We start from the raw sequence: 25,029 nt of genomic DNA, 5'->3' as shown, positions 1-25,029 counted from the left end.
AAATACGAAATGAAATTACATTATTTTCAACTTTTCTACATATAATCAAAGAAAATTTCACTAAAGACGATGTTTCACAACACACAAAACATGATTTACAAAAAATTTTGGCATGGTTTATAATAGATTATTTCACACATAATATAGACTTAATTTCACAAGCAAGAAAGAATTGTAGACCTCAAAATCCAAACAATGATACTGCCATCACAGAACAGTCAGATTACGTTTGGGACCCTGAATGGTCTCATCGTGCATTTATAAATATCCCACAATCAATCTCAAGTCAAGCAATAAGTACAATATCTTATCAGAGAGATTATGTGAGATAAGTACCACTGACCATCGATGCAACACCATTGAACTACAATACATTTTTACCTGATACACGAAATAATAGTTTAAATTCGACCGTCATACACAATGAAAACCTTAATGGAACTAGAAATCTTACACAACAAGATATTCAAACACCATCACACTTCATAAATGAAGAAAGCGTCCAAACAACAACAACTACACAACAAAGTATTTCACCAATACGTCCAAATTTAACAACACCAAAAAATACAAACACTTCAACGGCACAAGTAACCTTACAATCAACCGTTAAACCTTCGGTTGCTCCAAAATACTCACAAATGGATTATCAAACATATAGACCTACGACAATACCGTCAAAAACACGAAGAACGTTCACAAGAAACACTTTTGCAGAACACAATTATAACTACGCACATTCGTCAAAAACAAATTATCCCCCACGAAAACCTGATAATAATCATATAAGTTCTCATCATTGGAATAACCCAATGACAACAGCCAACTCAGTAAATTTTCAAACTAATTCACATCCCCCACAGGATCGCAGTGAAAATTACCCATTTTTTCAACAAAATAAAAATAAAAAGCAAGCACCTCATCATACGGATTACTTATCATCTGATGACGAGTATTTAGAACCAGATATTTTTGCACCATATACCCAAGAATATCGCGGACAAGGAGCACAAAAACCTTATACATATAATAGAATTTTCTCTCAAAATCTAACAGAAAAACGAAATCAACAACCAATACAAATGCAAAATCCAACTAATACACAATCTTTTCAACCAATTCAACCACAAAATCCAACGATCACACACTCGTACCAACCAACTCAAATGCAAAACGACATACCACTCCCATATTATCTTCAACAACACGAAATAACAAAGAATCAACTTTCAAATTTTTCACAAATGCCAAATGCCGCAGAATCACTACAAATGACAATGAATCCATACCTTATGGGTGGATCATCAATAACATCAAATAAACCACTAATGGTTTTCACAGGAACAGATCCTGAATATTCTGTAGAAGATTATTTAAATGCAGTAACAGCAAATTTAATTTTAAATATAGGACCTGAACCAATTAATACACCATTACATCAAAATTGGATACATCGACGGACAGCGTTGATACAAACAACCTTAGATGGCGCAGCCCAAAAATGGTTTTCAGTATTACCTATAGAAATAAAATCAGATTGGAAAAGATTTACACAAGAATTTTCAAAAATGTTTGACTCCGAAAGAAATAAACAACACCAAAGAGTTTTATGTAATGAAATTCGCAGATTACCAAATGAAACCATCAAACAATTAGCAGTACGCATCGAAACACTAGTTCGAAAAGCATATTCATTAAATACACATGACTAAAAAAACACAAAAATGACAGAAATTTTAATTATGAACTTAACACCTCAATTAAGGAAAATAGCAATAAAAAAGAGAGCATATCATCCTTCCTCAATTCGAGAGCCAGATTTAGATTTTCGAAAACTAGTAGACAAACTAGAACAAGCGGAAATCACAATGAAACTCGAAGAAACAGAAAATCTAAAACTACAGTATGTTAATCGAATCGAAACAAACACTACGCACATCAGTAACATACAGGAATCAGATACAGATCTAGTTGAAAAAATCACTGAAATACTAAATATTTATGAAAAACACCCAAATTTTAAAGGTAAACCATCTTTCAAAAAATGGTGTAATTATTGCCGACGATACGGACATAGTATCTCTGAATGTAGACAAAAACAACAAGATAACCAGAACAAACCTCAAAAACATAGAGAACCAAACAAATCATTCTATCAATATATGAAGAAAGATCAAAACTTACCAAACAAAAACATATACAGTAACAACAGTTCAGGAAAACCACTTCCGAACAACACCAGTTACACAAGGAATCAATCACCATATAACTCAAGTTATAGAGGAAGATCACCAGAACGAAGAAATACACAGAATTATTCACAAAATAATTATAATCGATCAAATAGTCGAAATAACTATTCAAGATCAAATTCCAATGCAACACAATTTGTTTCTAGATCCAGTTCCCGATCAAACCCAAGGAATAAACACTATTCCAATAATCAATCACGAAACTCATCATATAACAGAAACAGAAACTATTCACATTATAGAAATAGAAGTTATTCGAACAATCGAAATCAGAATTACCCGAACAACCGATCGAGAAATAACTCATATAACAGATCAAACTATCACAGATCAAATAATAATTATCAAAACAGATCACGGAATAATTCACAAAATCGAAATTCAAGTTATAATAATCGATATAGAAATTATTCTCAATCACCACATAGAAATAATAACCATTATGATAATTCTAAACATCGATACAGAGATAGTACACCAAAACATCAGAGACAAATTAATCAAGTACAATCAAATGAAGAAACAACATCAGATCCCCCAGGAATCGATGACACAGGAAATAACGAACTACAATTAAATCAAATAAACTGTGAATCATCAGACACAGAAAGTGATACAGAAAATACCATTTCCATCAATATGATAGCAGTCGAAAACGACTACGAACCTATTATATATGAACAACCTTTTACATCACACATATATGAAAATCAGTTGGAACTTCTTCACAATTATTACATTGAACCCATCAATTCTACACAAACTGCACAAGACATAAACGAAATTAACACGGTAAGTAAACCCAACGAAAATGACAAAATAAAAAGCTTAAATACGAATCACATTTACCAAAATATACAAAAAGAACAACCCAAAGAAAAAATTTGGACAATATCATTTCTTTTAGAAAGCCCAAGAAACAAGGAATTTCAACCACCAGACCTTGAAATTGATTTTTTAATTGATTCAGGAGCAGAATCAAACATAATTAACATTCCCACATGGAATGAAATCAAAACATTACACCCAAAATTAACGCCTCTTGCAACCTCTAGTAAACTAGCAACAGCACAAGGATCAACACTAATAAATTATGGAAAAGTTCAATTATTCCTTCTTCCCACAAGAACAATGGAACAAAACAAAATTCTAAACAAACCATTTAAACAGATATTTCATATCACGGATATTAAACACAATATCATTGGCATACCATTTATCTCAAAATATGTACCAACAATCAACATATTGAATAGTAAAATACTAATCAAAGATAAATATACAAAAACAAAAAATACAGCTCTAACATTTTTTCAAAGATTAAATAAACAACCACCATTCTTTTCAAAATTTTACCCAATTTATAACCAAAAACGGAAACACTGAAACCACTATCAGGAGATATATTTAACTTTTCAATAAAACAAGTTCACCAATATGATAAAAATCAAAATAAACAACAACTCTTTATGTCAGACTTTGAATTCAAACCTATCAATAAGTTTTTCAAAATCACGATCTCATCGATAAAATATTTGAAAAATACGAATTCAGACACTATTTCGTTGCATATATATAACAATACACCATACAAAGTAACATTACCCTTAGGACTTTTAGGATATTGCGAAACAAACGCTACAATATCACCCATACATGAAAAAGCATACCGCGTAAATAATATACTCCAATTATTAGATATTTGTCAATCCACAATTCTTAACGAAGAAATATCCATCAATAATATAATAAGTAATGAAAAAAGAAATACAGACTATTTCACAAAAACCCCATATTTCAAACCTATTTTCAACATAACCAACTATACAGAACATCAACAAAAGTTTTTAACAATGTTTAACTTCCAACATTCACGAATAACACAAGACGAATTTGATAAGTTAGCTAAACAGCTAATAAAATATTCATCAGTCTATGCAACATCAAAATTTGATGTTGGAAAAATCAGTTCATCACTACATCTCCCGTTAAAACCTGACGCAGTATTCAAGAAACAAAGAGCTAGTAAAGTACCAATTCATTTACACGACTAAGTAAATAGATTACTTGATATTTTAGAACAATACAAAATTATCTCACCGGTAAACAAAGAAGAACAACCAAAAGGTAACACATTTATTAACCCTGTTATTATCCTAGCAAAAGGAGAATCATTAAAAATAGTTTTAGACGCTAGATATCTCAATTCACTAATAGACGAATCAAAATGCAATTGGCCTATTGAACCAATACAAGTTATTTTAACAAAAATAAACGGAAAATACTTTACAACCGCAGACATGAATAGTGCATACAATCAAATGCCACTAGATGAACAATCACGACGTTTAACACAATTTGTTATTGGAAATCAACAATACGAATTCAACCGCCTATTCTATGGAATATCCATAGGACCAGCAGCATTTTCAGCTTTTATGAGCAAAATTTTTAGACCACTAATACTTAAGAAAAACGCAATCACCTATTTAGACGATGTTTTTATGCAATCACAGACAAAAGAAGAAATGTTTACAGTTTTAGAACACTATCATAAAATACTTCAGAACGAAAATCTGAAGGCCGCCCCCGACAAATCTCACTTCTTCTTAACAAGAGTTAAATTTTTAGGACATAACATAGAAAGAAACACAATCACTCCAGTGAAATCACGCATTGATGCTATTCAAAAACTTCAACCACCAACAAACAAAAAGAAAATCCAAGAATTCCTTGGAATGTTAAACTTCTTAAGCAAATACGTTTATAAAATGCAATTATATTTAAGACCATTTTATAATATCCTAAGACAACAAAATAATTTTGAATGGAATACTGAACATCAAACACGATTTGAAGAAGTTAAAAAACTTTTAACTGAACAAATTTCAAACACAATTCCAGACCCAAATCAACCATTCTATGCAATGTGCGATGCTTCCAATTTTGGCATCGGCGCAGCATTATTACAATCAAACAACGGTACAAATAAAATGAACCTATATCAGCAAATTCCCGATTATTCAATCAAGCAGAGCTACGACTCTCAACTCTAATGAGAGAATGTACAGCTATCATTTATACACTTACAGAATATGAATTTCTAATACTTGGATCAAAACATCCAACAGTTCTATTCACAGATCATAAGCCAATCATTTTTCTCTTTACACAGAAGTCAAATCCAAATCACCGAGTTTATAGATTTCAATTAATACTAATGAAATTTCCAAACTTACATATAGTTTGGACAGCAGGAAAAAATCTCGCATTACCAGATACATTAAGCCGAAATACACCACCTGAATTACTTACACGAAAAACTACAGTTGAAATACCACAAAATATAAAATTTTACCTTGCAAAAGATGAAACATCACCCCGATTAGAATGCAAATATGCAGTAAACACTGACATTGAACACTCACAGATAAATAGCCTACAACACTTCCCACTTTACTTAGATTGCCAAGATAACCACTATGAAGTTGATCTACCCGGAACATCAACCTTCAAACCAATTCCATATTCCCAATGGATAAAAAATAACAATCAACAAAAACGAGTAAAACAACACTCGCATAAAAAAGATCTTTTTCCATTAATTGAAAAAGAAAATTTAACCGATAAAATAAATTTATCAGGACCACAAACGAATGATTCAAAATACACAATAAACCAAGTTTTCAACCTCCATGACCCACTTGACACAATTCCTTTATCCAAATTAGAAATTGAAAACATTTTTCTCCCTTCAACAGAAAAAATTACAATTAATACCTTGAAACAATATCAAAATCTTGACCCAGTAATTCGACAACTAAAATCATGGCACAAATACAAAACTAAACCTGTAAAGGCAGATACCACAATTTTAGGAAATAAAACACTCCTCCGATATTTTCGAAAATTTAATAGTACAACAAATAATGAAAACACAGACCTTCTAGAATATCAATTAAATGAATCTACAGTTCCCTGTCTCCCTTTAAGTATGATTCTCATAGCTTTTAACATTTCACATACACAAAACATTAAAAGACACTCTGGATCAGAGAAAACATATTCAAATTTTATACAAAATTTCTATTTCCCAAATGCACCAATTTGGATAAAAGTACTATGCAATGATTGTATAGTATGTCAGCTAAATAAAATTTACGCAAATCAAAAACAAAAAGCACAAAAACAAGATTTTAAAGGACACAGTTTATATTTTAACCACCGTATATCATTTGACACAAAAGGACCAATTTCACCATCCTCTGAAGGAAATTCATACATTATGGTAATTGTTGACGCTTTTACACACTATGTAGCACTCAACCCAGTACCACATTGTAACGCTTACTATGCTTACACAACACTTTACGAACACTGGATAGCCAAGTTCGGATTACCCGAAATTCTAGTTACAGACAACGGTACAGAATTCATAAATAATGAAATCATCACACTATGTCATTTATATAACATAAAGCACAAACCACGTACATCTCATGCACCTTGGACTAACGGTTTAGTCGAAGGTATGAACCGTTCACTACAAGAATATCTTAGATGTATCATAAACGGAAATGATACAAGATACACCGAATGGTCAGCAGATGTAAAACTATTTCCCTTAGCGTATAATTCACAAATCACGACAACTCTAGGAATGTCACCATATGAAATGGTTTTTAATCAAAAGCCACGTAAACCAATTATGTTTACAGCAAACTCTAATAAAAATGCACAAGGTCATTGTCAACCGAATAAAGACTCAATTTGTTATAACCTACTTTTACACACACATGATGAAGATCATTTTCATCACCCACAAATCCTAAAATTAGCCTCCGGTACACATACCGAATGGATTTTAAATAGAGATAAAAAACACAACGAAATTTATCAAAAAGTAACAAAAAAATTGCTACAAAGACAAAACATTAACGAACAAATCAATTCACGTTTTACACCAGCCTCCGATTTAAAAATTGGAACCTTTGTCTTAATACCAAATTTTAATACACAAACAGGAATTTCTAAAAAAAATTACAACCCCTTCGTAAAGGGCCATACCAAATAATCGGCAAACCCACCGACGTAACATATAAAATCACCGATTTAGACCAAAAAGAAATTGTTCAACATAGAAACAATCTATTGCCTTACTACCCAAAAGAATACGCACTACGCGAACTAACTCAATTATATTCTTTCACAGGTTTAAAAGTTATTCAAATCACCTACATACGGAAAACGAAATAAATAAACAAAACGACATTCACCTTGAAAAACAAAATAGAAAACAAATTACAACCAAAAACAATACAAAAAAGCTAGATCAAATTATATCTTAAAATGAAAGAAAAAGTAGAAAAATGATAGAAAAAATTATACCCCAAGAACAAGTCGAGAAGTCAGAACATAGAGAGTCATCACGACTTAGAAATCAACCACGTAAAAACTATAAAACATTCATCCCACAATCTAAAATATTAAAGAAAGTTGAATTTCAAAAACAGCTTTAATTTTAAAATAAATAATCTTTGCACCTCTGAAACATTTTGAACTTTCATTTTTCAAAATAACATGCTGACAATCACACAGCAAATTTAGTTCAAAATTAGCCAATAAGATTCATCCAATCCGTCAACTTCTCTAAATCTAACACAAACCAATTAGACGAAAGATATTACACTTCAGGCATATCTATAACTATAACTTTACAACCTCCAGGTCAAAAATAAGCAAGCTCCTCAAACTTGACAACTAAAACAAATACCATCATAATATCATAACCCTCCCTTATCTAAAAACGCAAAGATCAACAATATTTTCCCAACTCAGACCTCAAAAACCCCCCAAACAAAAATGTTAAATTAGCCTAAAGTAAAAGAACAACCATATTAAATTAGCCTTAAGTACAAAGACCTCAAAAATACCCCAGATAACTTGACAAATAAAAATAAAGTAAAAGAAGGCCTCCCGAATACCATAAAATTAGCCTCCAACACTTTTTCACAAATCTCAACCCACTTGTCAAAAAACCAATAAATAACTCGACCACACTTAAAAATCGCCCCAAAAAACAAAAAATGTTCGATCAAGAGCCTTTTCTTAAATGCTCTTCTCTCGATCAGTCAACATAATTCTCAACATTTTAATAAACTTTTTAACAATATTTAAAATTTTATTCATATTTCTTTTTGATACTTTTGAAGCTTTTGTATTAATCTTAATCATTTTTTGTAATATTTTTTAATTTTCTATTCCCTATTTGAAATATACTTCCAACTTTCCAAAGCCAATGACCATATACACAGGTACGAAAACCCAAAATCTATTTAAATGATACGAACCATTTTTAGTAGAACAGATATTTTTTTACTATTTGTAATTGTCATAATATTCTTAACATCCCTCATATTGACAATATGCAAATGTATAAAGAAAGCAGTCATAACATTCGCATTAGCAACAATCCTTTTAATTCTTTTTCTTAAAGAATACTAAAATAAACATAAATTTTTTCACTAGAAGAAATCAATCAAAAAACCCTCAAAAATTGCTAACCAACAATCACACAGTCAGTCTTCACCGACAACATCCCAAGAGAACCCGACACCACCTACAACTACCCAAAATCCCCAAACATCTACACGAATTTCTTTCCAGGATAACCCATATACCTTTGAAGAACGACACGCACGCTTATCTGAACCACTAGAACCAGTTCAGCGACAGGCACCTCTGAGTGAACCAACATATAACTTATACCCGACACTACCACAAGAATTGAGTAGAATTCGAAATATTAGCCAAAACCAAAATGCAGTTGAAATAAATAGACAAATCATACATCCACGACGAAATAGAAACTTTCAAACCCCCCGAGTTCATTTTGATATACCCCAATCCCCATCACCAAGTACTCCGGAAAACCCAATTGGCATATTACCGGAAACCCCTACACTTCTTTCACAACGTAGCACCTCAACTCTACCCTCAGATTACTTAGGTTCAACACCAACATCTGAACAAATACGTGAAAATCCCTTTAACCCCCCAAACCAAACATCACGACTACCATATTGGACAACGCAATCTTTCACACAAGGTGAACCAAATTTAATAAATGATCCAATAGATATTTCTACAGATACAACAACATCATCATCACTACCAGAAACATTATCACTACCATCAACACCATCAATAAGCCAGTTTTCACCGACGCATTTTCCTTAAAATTTCCCAAATAACCTCGACGCTAGATATCGAGAACAATCATAACAAATATCCCTTTAAGATTAGACTGGAATACATTCACAGCACCTCCACCATTATTTGGACAACACCCAGAAAGTAACCGACTCCACAACTGGGCACTTAATAGATTACAATATAGACAAGATATCCACGAAGACATTCGTGACCATAACATCCGAATACTCCAACAAAATAGCCTACAATTAAAATTCGAAATCACGGTTAAACTAAACAACATTGCTCAACATCCTTATCCATTAAATCCACCAAATATAACAGCTCAATCGCTACCACCGCCTTTTATAACAACTGAAGTAATATATAAATACGACAGATATACCAAGAAAACAATTGGTTACATCACATTTTATAACCCGTACTCAGGATTATCATACACATGTATATTCTAAAAACATTAATTTTTCTCCAACTCCTTTTTCTAATAATCTCCGATCAGAACATAAATCCTTCTCCTCGCACAGGACCCCAAGACCTATTAGTAACACATTACGATTGTGAAGAAAATGAACAAAAAACACTACACAAATATGCAATAAACCAAGTATCACAAAGCGAAACAGAACCACAAGCTATAGAAACTACAAATGTAATAGCGACACTCTATTCAAAAGCCCGAGCAACAACAAACATAGGACATAAATTTACAGCAACATTTTCCGAAAAGAAAGTACATTGTTCACAAGTTTCAAACGGAAATAAAAACCGACTTGACCATGAATTATTCTACCAAAGTAATATAGAACGACTTTTTCATCTAAATCCCAATGATTGTAAAAACGAGCTACTCAGACTAAACATCACAAGAAATAAAAACACCGACAGAAAACTAGTAAATTTTCAAGTTTTTTCCGATTCTGTACATCAAGCAGAACTTGAAAGATATCAAGGACATATAAAACTAGATGAAAAATACCCATACAACGGCCAACACGGAAGATTAACTTACGACATACACGATAAACACTGGATACCACACATTGGTATAAATAACCCATCAAACTGCAAAGCAGACACAAAAAATAAAGAATATCAAGAAATAATGTTTTTCGATTGGAAAATACAACTCGAAAAAATTCAACTCACACGAGATTTATCTGACAACACAATGATCTATCAAGGAATAAGATTACCCTGTAAAAACGATCAAGGTTATTGTGACCCTACAACACGAACACAAGCAACAATTGTTTGGTTCCCCGAAGATACATGTACAACATTTCAAGTAGCAAAAATACACGCTCGAATGATAAAATTTCACGAAAAATATTTCATACAATCAATCCCATATGAACAAGTAAATCCATCACGAAAACGAAGTAATGATTTTCGAAACATCCATAATATAGAAAATAAATTAACCCGTTTTCAAATATATCAAGAAACAGAACTAGCATGCAAATACAGAAATCCACTTCACAAAACACAATATTCTGAAATCTTAGTTGAATACGAAAAAGGGTTCGACATGAACACTGGAAAAGTAAAAATTGACCCTTATGCCACAGGTCTAAACGAAGGAACATCATATATACCAGTTAACTTTCAAAAAAATAATGGTCAACCTGGTGGACATCTAAAGCCACATGACACTCAAAGCACACGTCTACAAGAACTATCACTAATGAATAATTCTTATTTTGGTAATATCCACTACGATATTCACTTAGATATGAAACTAGACTACACAATTAGCCGAATTTTTCAGGAAATGTCACTCTCTGAATTAGAAACACTTCACCAACTATGCGAATTAGAACGAACACAAATCCTACAATCACTTGCACTAGCAGTATTAAAAATACCCTACGCAGGATATTTACTATCAGGAAATAGATCAAATTTTTTAGACTACGAAGGAAACATTTTATGGTTTTATACTTGTACCAAAAAAGTATCACCACTATATGTTTTTGAAGATAAAAGATGCTATAAAAGAATCCCTATCTTTTATAAAAATAAAGTACATTTTGTTGACACACTCTCAAGACGAACATATTTTTGGGATACCGCAGTCCCATGTGGATCAGAAAATAGCCACAATGTAGTACAATTGAATCCTGATGAAGATAAATATTATCTTCTTACTCCATACCCCACATTAATGCAATCACTCAAAAAATTTTCACCCGAAAGCATTAGAGCTATTGCTCGAAACCCAAATATAGATTTACAATCAATTGGAATATATTCAAAATCTGATATCCAACATCACATTAGAACACAACAATTCCAGGATTTATTAACACAAATGGACACTATACAAAGACAATCAATTGACCAAAACTTACGCAAACTTGCCGAAACCGCAGGATTTGCAGACATCTATACACAAGATTATAAAGGATATTTTAAAGACATTAAAGATTATATATATCTAAACGGTGAAAAACACAGACCACAAGATATTTCACCTATAAATATTTTTAGCTTTGTTACACTAAAAAATGAAATTCTCGATTTTCTAGGATGGCCCTACTACATAGTAGAAAAATTGACTATTTTATACGCAATGTTTAACTTTATAGGATTTCTTTTCTCACTACTAAAAGGAATCTATAATACATGCGCTATACACACACAAGTAAATAGACAAGCAAGTGTAGCACGCATACTATTTGCAGGATTTTTTGGAATTTTTTCATCATCAATAAACAAAGTCCTTCTAGACGCACAAATAAAAGAATATAACACAAAAATAGCGACAAGACAGAACACGTACGACGAGGAACATTATAATATAGAAGTAACGCCTACAGCACCACAGTTGCCACCCCTACCACATAACCATCCATTATCATTAGTCCCACGAAATTTCCGAAACTTAGCAATAACACATAACCCAAATTTTAGACCAAACATATCGCAAAGTCCCATACAACACATAAAGACACATCATTCACAAGATGAAAATACATATGAACAAATTATAGAACAACCCCATACCACCGCTTTTCAGTATCAAAATAATAATTTTTTTAGCCCACGATGAGCCGACAACTTGGATCCCTACACCGCTCAAATTTCCACCCAACCAACCTCAACACTCCAATTACAATAATTCCACTTTTTGCTTTCCCACCACCCGATTTTCCAAATAGTAATATAACATCAAGCATGAATTCAGACACTAATTCCGATATTTAAGTTTTATACTCCATTTCACAACTAAATAACCCGAATATAGAAACCCCTGACGAATTTGCAGACTCCGAACCATCTCCATCCAATAATTTTCAAACCAACTCCTCAGTTTTTTCAAAGCCTCCTTTTCGACCAATCCCAACAAATAATCCACTCGCGTCCGTTTCTACTCCCTCTTACGCTTCACAAGTAACCCCAACCTATTCTCCATTTCATTCCGACCGATCATCTAATTCTCCCGATACTCCCCAAATCTCCCAAGAACTTGATAATTTTATAACCCTACAACAACAGCTAATACACTCTAACACCCTCACTATAAATCAAATTTCATCCACAGTAGAATTCTCAAATCCACCTACTCCTACACCCTCTTCAGCTTATACTGCATCATTAGCACAATCATCCACTTCCACCGAATCGTCAAAAAGCACTAATAGAGCTTATCGCACTTTTAAAAGAAAATTCCCAAACCATCCATTCCCAACCAAACCAGGAACAGCCCGTGAATATATTAATCATCCACATCACACTAACACGAAAGATTTTCTAGCAATCACCTTACCTTCATTTCCACAATATACTTTAAACACTCCTAACGACACTAACGACACACGTAGTTTTGTAGATGAATATGTTTTAATGCCTACACTTCATTGGACATCATACTATCATTTTACTAATCCCCTTTGCCTACCTTTATCTAATACTCACATCGATATAGAAAGAAATCAAGATATGCTATATCGACTCACCACACCATTAACACACAGACAATTTACTTATATAGGATATAAAAAATCACTAAAAACATACACTGCACCCCGAGCTAACGAGTTTACGCTAGAATATTACGATCATAATATCATCCGATCTAACCAAGACCAATTTTTAGATGACGACCGCTTCGCTAACCCACAACTAACAGAAAAATTTTTCATCAAAACACCATATGTATTTACACTCAATATATTTGATCGAAAATTTGATCACATCATCTCTGAAGCACTAACTGACATGCAAGCTTATGAAAGTTTTAAAGAAAAATTTCAATTATTTTCACTAACCTTCCACTTCCTTGCACCACATGAACGCGATTTGCACTGCTCACACGACATTATGTTACGCACTAAACAAACCCACACATATACGTATTATCGCTTCATACAAAATCATTTTGATCTCCACACTCCATCAAGACAACCACACCACCGTTTTCAGTTTCTTAATTCAAAGTACACTTCGCCATTTTTTCTAAATTTCACATATTGCATAAAGGACACTAACCTCCACGGCATCCTCCGCAACTATGACCCAATAACACAAATGTATATATTTTGTCCCATCACGAAGACCTTTAACGCAGAAGAATCCAGACCCTTCCTTATCCCACATGAATTTATCCAACCTATAGATATCCCAATATTAGAATTCATCCACAATACTAAAAACAATCACAAATTATATAACCTCATTCAAAACACACCTTATGAGTTTGCAGTTGGCACTGAAGAACTAAAAACTATTAAAGCACTTCAATTGCTTTGGCCACTGCTTCAGACTAAAAACATCATTCGCATACTAGCAAAATTACTAACAAACTCCGACATAATACACGACATCTTCCCCCACGGTTTTTTCCCCGACGACTAACAGGTAAGTAAAATTTATACATATTCTTCACTAATAAATTTAAAATAAATACTAACCATTCTTTACTCATGTTTCTTTTAGATTTTTAGTCTTCATACCACGATCATCTGCAAAAAACAAGAAAAACAAAATAAAAACTTGTTAAATTTATTCTAAACTTCATTAATATTCTCCACAAAATAATTTGATAAAATTTATATCAAATGAAGTAAATTAATTTATAAATTGTTTTTCCAAAAGCAGTAAATTTCATAATAATGAAAATTTGTAACTTAACTTTTCCCCAAAACTAGCAGTTAAATTAAAATTCTATGTAGTAAATTGATAAAGTAAAAATGCAGTACTAACCTTTTGATATTTTCATTCACTCGCACAAGAATTCTATCCAAACTCGCACAGCTCGCCCACGAAGAATTGTTTAAATAATGAATTTTAGTTTCAAGTTTTCACACTCAACAACTCTAACATACAATAACAAGTTTCAAACTTTCCTTTAACCCGGTTGGAAAGGAATTATATACTAAACCAAACTAACCAACGCAGCTTACTAAACACCACAAATCAAAAATTAACAGCATGACTAAGAAAAGAAAACCAACGGTACCCAAACCGGATTGTTGTTGTATGCTGATCTATATACTGCAAAGTATGTTTTACATTTTATAAAATTTTTATTAGTTCAATGTTTTAATTATGATTTTGATTAGTTGTTTTTGATTAGCTCCATAAGCTCAAGTTTAAAACTGGATAATTTATTCTTTTGAAGACTATTATAAAGTCTAAGAAAGAAATAATAAAACACAAAAAAGTCGAAAGACAAACTCATAACAAAAACAATTTGATTTTTGAAAAAAAGGACACAACCAACGGAACATAAGAAAGACCACCATAAGCTCAACATAAAACGTTATCACATAACAGGACCTCTCACAGAAACCGCACGAAATCATACTCCCACTCCTGGCCTAACCCACCAGAGAGGACGTCCTGAGCATGCTCTATAGCCGGCCTAACCCACCGCGCTACATCTACGCTTTGTGACCACACTCCTATTTTTAATAAGAGGTACTCAAGGGTGAGTAACTCTTCAAAATAACCGAACTAAAACAAAAAGCTTTTGTGAAAACAACTAATCAAAATCATAATTAAAACATTGAACTAATAAAAATTTTATAAAATGTAAAACATACTTTGCAGTATATAGATCAGCATACAACAACAAAGACGAACATCCAAAGACAAAGTGATCCCACTACACTCGAAAAAGAATGGCCAACCACAACCAAAATGCCGTCCACAATCACAACTCAAAAGATTTAGAGTACGACTTGACTTCGCAGAAAAGGACTTCATTGAACTAGACCATTGACCACCTCGATGTTCAAGTATACGTACAGATCCGAGTTACAAGGCATCCCCTCCACGCACAATCTCCACGCCATTCCCAGACGCGGCTGAACACAAAACAAGTTCTCTACATAATACAGAAAACCCCGTCATAGCAAACCATTTTGAAATCAGATTGATTTCGTTGGGAAACACAGTCGTTGTCACAAGAAGATACACGAAGATACGATGTTCGCCCAATACCAACGTTCATCATCCATCCTTTGAATTGCAGAAAGATAATTCTAAAAAACTCTGTAAAACCCGGATGGGTGGAACCTGATCTAAACTATATTTTATGATTGGATAAATTAGATATTTTACCACTGTAAAGTATTTAATATTAACCAATCATGATCCATCTAACTAACAACCCACTTATTTGTAAGTGCTGAAATTACTTGTAATTTCAGCACCAGAGAGATTTGAATTTAACTTAGAAATTAGTTGTCTCTCCGAGAGAACTTCAGCAGCCGCAACAAACCAGTATACCCTAGATCTATTGAGCCTAGCAGAGACTAGTTAAACACCCTGAGACTAGTAAGTATAAGAGTAAGATTAGGATCGGTATTAGACTAAGAAGTTGCACGAATCTATCCGGCCGAAAATAAGATAGCGTGACGAGCAGACGGTGTACCCTATCCGAAATTACTCTATGAGTTAACCACATCGGTCCTAACTCAACTTCTACGCACGGAAAGAACTTGATTCGCTTTCTAGTCCCAACAGCATAGTTGCAAAAAGCCAGCGTAGCCCAGCAAAACATATTTTTGAATCATGAGGGTCGATAATTTGCTGCATATGGGGCTGCTATTATGCGAGAGACAAATAATCAAACAAAACCAAACGTTTGAACTCACAGTAGAACCTGAACAAATTCAAAGAACAATCGAACGAGGGACGAACACAATTCGCTCACCATAAATTTTCAAAGCAACATGTGCTAATTAAAAATATATTTTTTTTCATCTTAAATGCGTTGAAACACACTAACAAGAAACACATAAAAATAACAGGGCAATTAGTTTATTTAGTTATATAGTAACATAATAACAGGACAAAACGTGTGTTTTCAAGCATATTTTTATCAAATGAATCATATTTAGCTTAAGTTTCAGAGAAAGCTTCAACCGAAGGCTTTAAAACTGTCAGCAACATAGTCAACAGACAATCGGAAAAGTGTCAATGAATGCAAAAAACGATAGTTTTAATGCTCTGTGAATTTTAAGAACAATCTATGATTGACACTTTGTTTGAAACATTTTTTTGAGAAAGCTGGACCAATTGGTAATTTTTTCTGCTGGGAAATTTAAAAATCAAAAGCCACTTTGAAACTAGAAATCGTCAACATTTTTCGCACCATTTCCGTCCTCCCTGTAGAAAATTTGCGCAGCTCAACATGTCTTCCTTTTCAGACTTTTACCGGATCAAAAACAACCTATAGATTCGGCCCAGAGCTACCTATCATTGCGATACAAAATGATGTCCGCTGTTCAGGTGCAAAAAAATGCCTTCAAAAACTGACATTTATAATATTTATCAAAAACTTTATCAAAATATATCAGAAGGAAAACATTCAGTTGTTCTCTAACACACTCACGATTCATAAAAATGAACAATTGAACAGGCATCATGTGAGGAAAACGGGAATAAAGCGAAGGAATCAATTGTGGAAAACGATAATATCAGTTGTTTTAGAAAAACATAGCCAATAGGCAGAGTTGGAACAGGACAAAAATTCAAGAAAAATTAGTGGTTTTCAAGAGCACTTTGAACTTCAAGATCAATTTATGATTGACACTTTTAGACAAAACTGAACCAAATTGAGAAAACTACCAGTGGGTTAATTTTTCATTCTACTGAGAAATCTGAAACTAAAATCCACTTTTGAAACAAAGTCGATCACGTTTTTCGTTAACTTTACACTTTTGCTGTTCGATAGGCTAGTTTGCCTTCCTTTTAACAAAGAAAATGAACTCAACTTAAAAAGTTAAACCTCAAAAAATCAAGTTTGAGCCTAAAAAGAAAACAAACAAAAATCATTAAGACCTGCATAAAAGTATTCACTACGTTCATTTTTTCCGCATAAATTTAGTTAAGCATTAAAATATGTCTTAAACAGTGTTATGAAGTCTGACTAATCGCTGTAGTCTGACTACTCAAGGCAATCACTTAGAAGGAAATCACTTCTGGCCGAATGACCGAGTACCAACCATTATTGAGTATCAAAATTTTGGACGAAAGAACGTAAAAATCAAACAAGAACGCTGAACACTTTCGGTCATTCAACAGCGGGAATATCCCCATTTAATTACGCCAGTAAATGAAACCAATCAAGCTTACAAAAGCCACCGCTACTAGATATAATTTTCAGAAAAATACAGAAGCAATGATAAAAAAGAAGTGTTTCTGCCACATAAATTCCAAGTTATTTAAAAAATATAAGAAGTGACACAACAAATTGAGATATTTCAGACAACATAAACTAATGAAAAGAGTTATCTCAATTTTTAAAATAATTTCAAGGCTCTGAAACATCTGATATAGCATATTTAATTGTAATAACAGAGACAACTCGGTCGACTTCCGGACGAGATGATTTGATCATTGAACGGTTGAAAAATCAATCCATATTTTGCGAAAAGTTTCAAAAGAAGCATTCATTGTTACCAAGTCATTCATAGATAGAATTTTTCGAGACCGGGATATATTTGTCAGGAAGCAACTTTGACTGAACTGCATGACAATTATTTCGGCCGACTGGCTTCAGAAATGACTTTCATACTACAAAGAAAAAAAAAACAATTTCGGTTGCAAAAACTGTTATTTAGATCACATGAGCAGAGCTTTTTTGTACCCCTACGTTGCCCACGTTTTTATCTCCTAATGATTTCAACCCACATCATTTCACCTTTTATATGTTCAACTTCCTACTGAAATTCGCCTCCGCCTTTAATGGCGTGAATGACAGTTTCATTTTGTATTTCAAATTCAGTCCAAGTCTATCCTCTTAATTAATTTTTTACACAATGCCAGATCGAGACTTGATGTATTTATTACGGGAGCTCCATGATTAATTTAATTGCTTGACCTTCTATGAAAGAATTGGTTGATTTTACGCTCGAAATGAATCCATTGTTTCGATTAATTGCAATTTCAATGTACTAAACAGAGGCGAAGCAGAGCTTCGCAACACATGCGATACAATTTAAAACTTGAAAAAATTCTCTGCAAAACTTTCATACCATTGCCTCGGATGATGTTCACAAACAGCCTTAACAAATAACGAGAATCAATGACCGAGCAATAATTAAGCGGAAAAAAATATGTCGACCAAAAAAAAACTTGCACAAAAAGAAATTTAGCACAAGAAATAAAACATTTTCAAGGCGATTACTTTTTTTATTTAACTTAATGCGGCAACAGTTTGGCAGCAATATTCACAATCTGTTTTTTCGATTACAACCTTTACACAGAGGCGAAGCTAAGCTTCGCTCTACTTGCGATACAAAATGAATGACTATGATTAAAATCAAACAAAAAAAAATTGAAATAATTGTTTCTGACATTAAAAATTGCAATTAACGCCCAAAACATTTAAAATAACGTCGGATGTTTGATTAATTTTGGTTGATAATTATAAACGCCGGATGGTTGTCGATAATCAAAATTGATAATCTTACAAAATAAAACACAAATTTCTATATAATAAACACTATTTGAACGAAAAACCTAAAAATCCAAGCTTTGGAAACAAACTGCTTGAAAAGCGTACCAGATCCTTTAAACTGCATTTAGAAAAAAACGGAGAATCAGCCGACACAAATTAGGACGAAAACCACATATCCGAATAAAATATGCAGAGGATGCGCAAAAGGATGAGTAAGAGTATGAGCAGAATGTATAACAAAGATCGTTACGGGAAAAGTCTAGTCCCAGCCATTAGATTTCCAAGGCCATGGGTGGCAGTTTCAGAAGATAAGTCTTTCACTAAAATAAATGACTCTTTGAAAAACATGTAACGTTTCATACAGTGACATTAGTACAAGTACAAGACATGATAATCAGTTTGAGAACAAAAACGCACAAAGCTCTATCTCCATTTTGCAATTGCAATTAATTTAAATTTGGCCAGCTGGACATGACACGCAAGCTTTTCTGCGCTTACCAACTCTGTCTTTACCATCCGATGTGTGTGTACCGATCACGAACGAAGCAGGCTTACTTACTTTCTAGAGACCAGAAATAGAAACAAATCAAACATTAGTTCAAAACATTATCACGAAACATTGAAAGCTTGATTGAATATAAGCACAATTATGTTAGCAAGAGGTCAAATGAAAGGTCAAAATCACTAAACCATGTTGGTTCAGCTTGAATGAACCTTTCTGAACTTTTCTGACTAATTTTTTAGTTTACTGGAAAATTGTTCAAAAAATAGCAAAAGATAGTTGTGTCCCAAGAAAATGCCAGTATGAAATGGTAGTCCTGCAATTTTGTAATGAGTAAAAAAAAGAGTGAAAAAAATCTCCATTTCCAATAAGGTGAAAGATAGTTGCCTTCTACTTTTTCATCGGGACAACCTCTATACTTGACTATCAGGAACCAGATTATCGTACTTAAACTGTACCGTTGACTTACCTGATAGTTTTCATGCAGGCTAGCGAAGTCATGAATCAACGCCTGCAGGTCCTGGATTCGATCCGTGTCCAAGTGTTCCAAGTCTGTGAAAACTAGCGGCATCTGTTCGAAAAAATGACTGCGCTGTGCTTCGTTCGTCTGCTTCAACTGCAGCAGATACTCTTGCTTCGAGCTTTCCATCAACTCTGTTTTCGTTTTCAGCGTCTGCTCACATTTCGCGACCAGCGCTTTTGTTACATTCATATCTTTGTCTGCTTTTGTAAACGCGGCCTGGGCTTCGTCGCGTGCTTTGCATGCTTTTTTGAAATTATTCTCGGCCGTTTCCAGGAATTTCATCGAGTTCGAAAGTCTGACGTTGTGGTCTCTGCCTGCAGAGAGAAACTGTTTGCGTTTAGACATGAAATCATTGTGTCGGTGCTTCGCAGTCAGGATTATTTTATCTTCCAAATCACTCGCCATTGTTTCTTCGAGCGTCGCCATTTCATTCACATGTTCCAACATGACATAAAACGCAGACTCGTACGAATAGTCTTTGGCCCCCTCTTTTCCCGCCTTTTTGCCGGCGATGCTGGTGGCGTTGCCCTTTTTGTAGTTTACGTTGTATTGTTTCACTAGTTTCCGCATTTGCTGTGCGTGTTCACGTTTCTTCGTAGCATACTCTTCGAAGAATTGGACTACACGGCGTGAAAATTGAATACCCTTTTCCGTGTGCTTTTCCACAATGTCAAACTTGTCCCAGAGCTTCTCACCCCAGCTCATGATGATGGTGAGTTAACCTCAAAAAGGCCTCTTTTTCATACAAATCATCTGAAATTGAATAAATCAATTTATATTCATAACTACTAACAGGCCAGCATGAATAGAAGTGGAAAATGAGTTTTTCTAGGATTATTTTCCACGCCTTGATATGGCAAAATATTGGACCAGTATGGGAGACATTAAATAAAGAAATTTGCTACCGCTTTGTGAAATTTCCTTGGTTGCAATACTTTGATGTGTGGAGACATTTCTTCCATTTATACTTCAAATTTGCCCTTAAGAACAGAAGATTAAATACAAGGACAAGATTCCTTTAAATGATAGAATTTAGTTCAATTGTATTTCGATCTAATTAGTTATTATTGTCTGGTCAAATGCTAAAGCAGAAAACTTTACATGAACGAAAAATTCTTTAATAATTAGTAAAAAAAAAGCAACTACCTCAATTTTTACCTGGATTTCTGAAAATTTAAAATCCTTCAAAATTATACAAACTTAGTTTTTGTTTTCACGCAATCTATCAATTGTCACAATTTTTTTATTCTAAGAATGTCTAAAATGCTCAAAAACCATCTGGTGGCCTGTTTTTCAGTTTATCAACCAGGACCGGTTTGAACCAATCAGAATTGAGAACAGTGGCAACTACTGCATACATAACCCTGTCATCCTCCGCCCTTTTCGGACAGAACAGAATCACCAAGTACATTTTACGACCTTCTTCCACAATCGAATTCTCGTACGTCAACAACACAGAATAACTCGAACAATTTGACGACTTTACCGCTTCTTTGAAGTTCAAAGTCTTCTTCAATAGTCTCTGTATGTCCAAAGAAGCCAAACTCTGGGTCCATTTAGGGTGCAGCAGGCTTTGTAACTGTGGAACTTCGGTTCTCATTTGGTCTTGCGAAACGAGGTCATACACAGTTTGAGCCACATCGGGTTTATCATACTCGAGGTAGAATGTTTTGGGTGTTGAACTGTTTTTGCACTGTAGCTCCACAAAAGAACTGACGTAGTTCACTTTGTAGTCAATAAAGACTCCGCCTCTTGAAAATAGACCAGAAGTGCACTCTAAACACATGAAAAAAATGACCTAGCCTAACTTATTTCCCCAGACGTTGATTATGCTACCGCGACTAGGTTCTCCCTTCCCTTTAAGATACGTGGGAGATTGTTAAGTAGATTAAGTTAGTCTAATTTTCAACCGATCAGAATTCAGCAAAACAAGAACTTTCAATAGAAAGCTCTACTGCTAATTTACATTATTTATTTAGATGTGTTGGAGATGCCGTTGAAGGGAGGGGATGGTTGCTATGTAGATCCAAAACCCGAATTCTATACTTGCAGACCATCTCGAGATCATCAAAATCTAGTAAATACGAGAATGGTACTTGTGTCGAAGCATGGCCCCGTTGAAAACCTCGTTTAGAACTATGGTTCTGAAAAATTACTAATGGTCCCATATGGAAGCCATGCAAAAAGAATTGCACCAGATACTTTGAACGTACTTTAAATCTATTTAACTTAACTTAACTCCACTTATTTAATGGAGACAAAATTACATCATTCTCAACCTTGAATCAGTCTCCTAACAAATCTCATGTAAATAGCGAAACAGAACGCTCTCTGTCTCACGCTTCTTTTCGGCTATTGACCCTGTCTACGGCCAAGTAATCGATTCATTCACCAGTATTAACATATCAATTCCTTGGAATCGTTCAAGGTCCTGCAGTAGTGCTGAACTTTGAAAAGTGAACAGAAATGAGTCGACACTAACCCAATCGGAGCATCTCTCTCTCTACCTTGTCCAATTTTCCCACGTCCTCGTCAACTACACTTAATTTATCCTCGTCGAACAGCTGTCTGTACTTCGCAAACACCTTATGCGCATCCTCAACATATTTCGGCTTAGTTGAGTGCATCTTAATGAACAGGGGCTTGGGAGCATCGGGCGTGAACGATCTGATGAACAGACTCTTCTGTGTGACTTTAGTGCAAACAACCTTTGTGAACTCTGTAGAATTCACGTTCTCGTTGTTTAGAGAAGCAACAGACGTTTTCAGCCCAGCACATTGCTGACTGATAAAGGACTTTATTTCTGATGGAAGAACGTCAACAGTTTTATAGACACGAGTTTCTAACCACGTGTCTTTCCAGTTACTATTGTAAGGCGCTCCCCAAGAAGTTTCATTGAAAAACGACAAAATAGGCTTCTCGAAGTTTGTCTTCTTAATATCAAAATCGAACCCAAAGAAAAGTTTGACGTTGAAACTTGGATGAGAACAGTTGGCTCTAATCACTTTTCTGACAGCTGTTGCATTCAACTTTGAATCATATGTTGAATTTATAACCCATTTAGAGCATGCATTGGCTAAAGACTCCTGACCGTTTTGTACCAACCAAGACTTGAATTTCTGCAGAGGTGAAATTTGCACGGGCGCCCGTGTGCTCGTTTGAACCGCAACTTTTGTAGTTGAAACTGATCGCACAAAACTCGAAATTATCTGTTCCTTCAAAAAAGGCTCTGTTCCTTCATTAGTTTTCAGTTTCTCATCGATATATTGTCCAGGCGAATCAAAAGTATCCTTGCTTGTTTTATCTGATTTTTGACCATCTGAAACTCCGATGGGAGGATCTCTAAAACATTCAATGTATTTTTTCCATAAAACATTTTTGAGATGAAAATTGAATACAAAACAAACGAAAAATGTCAGTCAATTAATTTAATGCAAAATAGTTGACATGTAACAAATAATCAGGAGTACACCAACACGTTTTGAGGCTTCACAGAAGCTGTAGTCGAATCCGTGCTCGTTTCACGCTGCTGTGTCGTAACAACTCTCACAGTGCTCTGAGAAGTAACAGGTTGTGTCGGATTAAAAGTAGCCGTCGTCTCGCTAGTTGTGACGACAGTTGTAGTCGGAGGATTTGTTGTCGGATCAAGGTACAAATCAGTGGGAGGGTTAATTTTGACGGAAACTTGGTAAGAGTTCGGTTTTGTTTGAATCCATATCAGTCCAATGTCACACATTAGTGAGCCCAAGTAGACTGGATTGAAATCATCTACTGTTCGGAATAGACTTATCACATTGAACACTGGAGATTGTTGGCAACTGAAACATTCTAGATATACAAAATTTGCTACAGAGAAAAATAGAAATACTTGAAACTTTACATATTAGTTTCGACCACCAAATGGAAGAAATTTTATAATCGAGTGATTTTCAGATTTTCATGCGAAATTAGGTGCTCAATACAATCGGCAGATGGCGTGATATATCTTAGCAAAGCCCTTGCAGCCGTGTCCCGATCGATATTACTTTTCAAAAACGTTTTCTCGGTTTTCGTTTAATATTAGAAAGAAAAGTCACTTTTTAGTTTACAATCTTAAGCGCATACTAAAAACATTATAAATCGTTTGATCCCAGGTTCCCTTGATTGCCACTTGCGTCCTCATAAAACTCACATCCCACAATTAGATCCGGTAAAAACATTGCAAAAAATCTATTAGGAAGAAACCTTCTATACAAAATATTCGTCGCTATCAATATGGGTAGTTTATCCGCAGCATCGAACTCAACGCCAAGCAGGGAAACAATTATTCACTGAGGAACGCCGAATTCTATTTTGTGCTTTTTTCAGTTTGTCTTTTCAAAGAACATCTTGACGCTCTCCCAATTCGAACATTTATATGTGACATTTTCTTTCGGAGAAATTTGACTAAATTTGCAAAATTAAACTAAAGACAAAACGATAAGTATAAATGAACAAATAACAAGGCTAGCCGGTTGCTGTGCAAGCACAGAAAAATTCGGCCACAATAATAAACACAGAGGCAAAGCTGGGCTTCGCACTACTTGCGATACAACAGGCAGATAAGAAGCTGAAAAAATAACCAAATTTCATCACGATCCTT

General features: G+C 34.2%; 3 protein-coding genes across 6 annotated transcripts in view; 1 reads left to right on the top strand and 2 right to left on the bottom strand.

The window, feature by feature from the left end:
• The window catches only part of LOC134846097 (cdc42-interacting protein 4-like), a 32,704-nt gene extending 11,547 nt beyond the window's left edge, over positions 1–21,157 (bottom strand). For all 3 annotated transcript variants that reach the window (XM_063863311.1, XM_063863312.1, XM_063863313.1), the window contains exon 1: positions 20,355–21,157. In XM_063863311.1, coding sequence (XP_063719381.1) covers positions 20,355–21,113 — 759 coding nt within the window. In that variant the 5' untranslated portion in view covers positions 21,114–21,157. The remainder of the gene's footprint in view (positions 1–20,354) is intronic.
• Positions 1–25,029, top strand: part of LOC134846098 (uncharacterized) — a 464,945-nt gene that overhangs the window by 49,977 nt on the left and 389,939 nt on the right. The window lies entirely within an intron of this gene.
• Positions 21,557–24,812, bottom strand: LOC134845625 (uncharacterized). Of its 2 annotated transcripts, none has more exons than XM_063862620.1 (3): positions 23,879–24,812; positions 22,891–23,750; positions 21,557–22,184 (listed from the first exon to the last, which is right to left on the bottom strand). In XM_063862620.1, the coding sequence occupies exons 1-3, from the start codon at positions 24,142–24,144 to the stop codon at positions 21,676–21,678; spliced, it is 1,635 nt and encodes a 544-aa protein (XP_063718690.1). In that variant the 5' UTR covers positions 24,145–24,812; the 3' UTR covers positions 21,557–21,675. The 2 variants fall into 2 exon arrangements, with proteins under 2 accessions (XP_063718690.1, XP_063718691.1); XM_063862621.1 differs by having other exon boundaries at positions 23,885–24,812.

This window comes from Symsagittifera roscoffensis, chromosome 5 (genome assembly GCF_963678635.1).
Source record: "Symsagittifera roscoffensis chromosome 5, txSymRosc1.1, whole genome shotgun sequence".
In the NCBI taxonomy this organism is placed as follows: Eukaryota; Metazoa; Xenacoelomorpha; order Acoela; family Convolutidae; genus Symsagittifera; species Symsagittifera roscoffensis.
The sequence above is the reverse complement of the archived record's forward strand: the minus strand, read 5'-3'. Positions and strand labels throughout refer to the sequence as shown.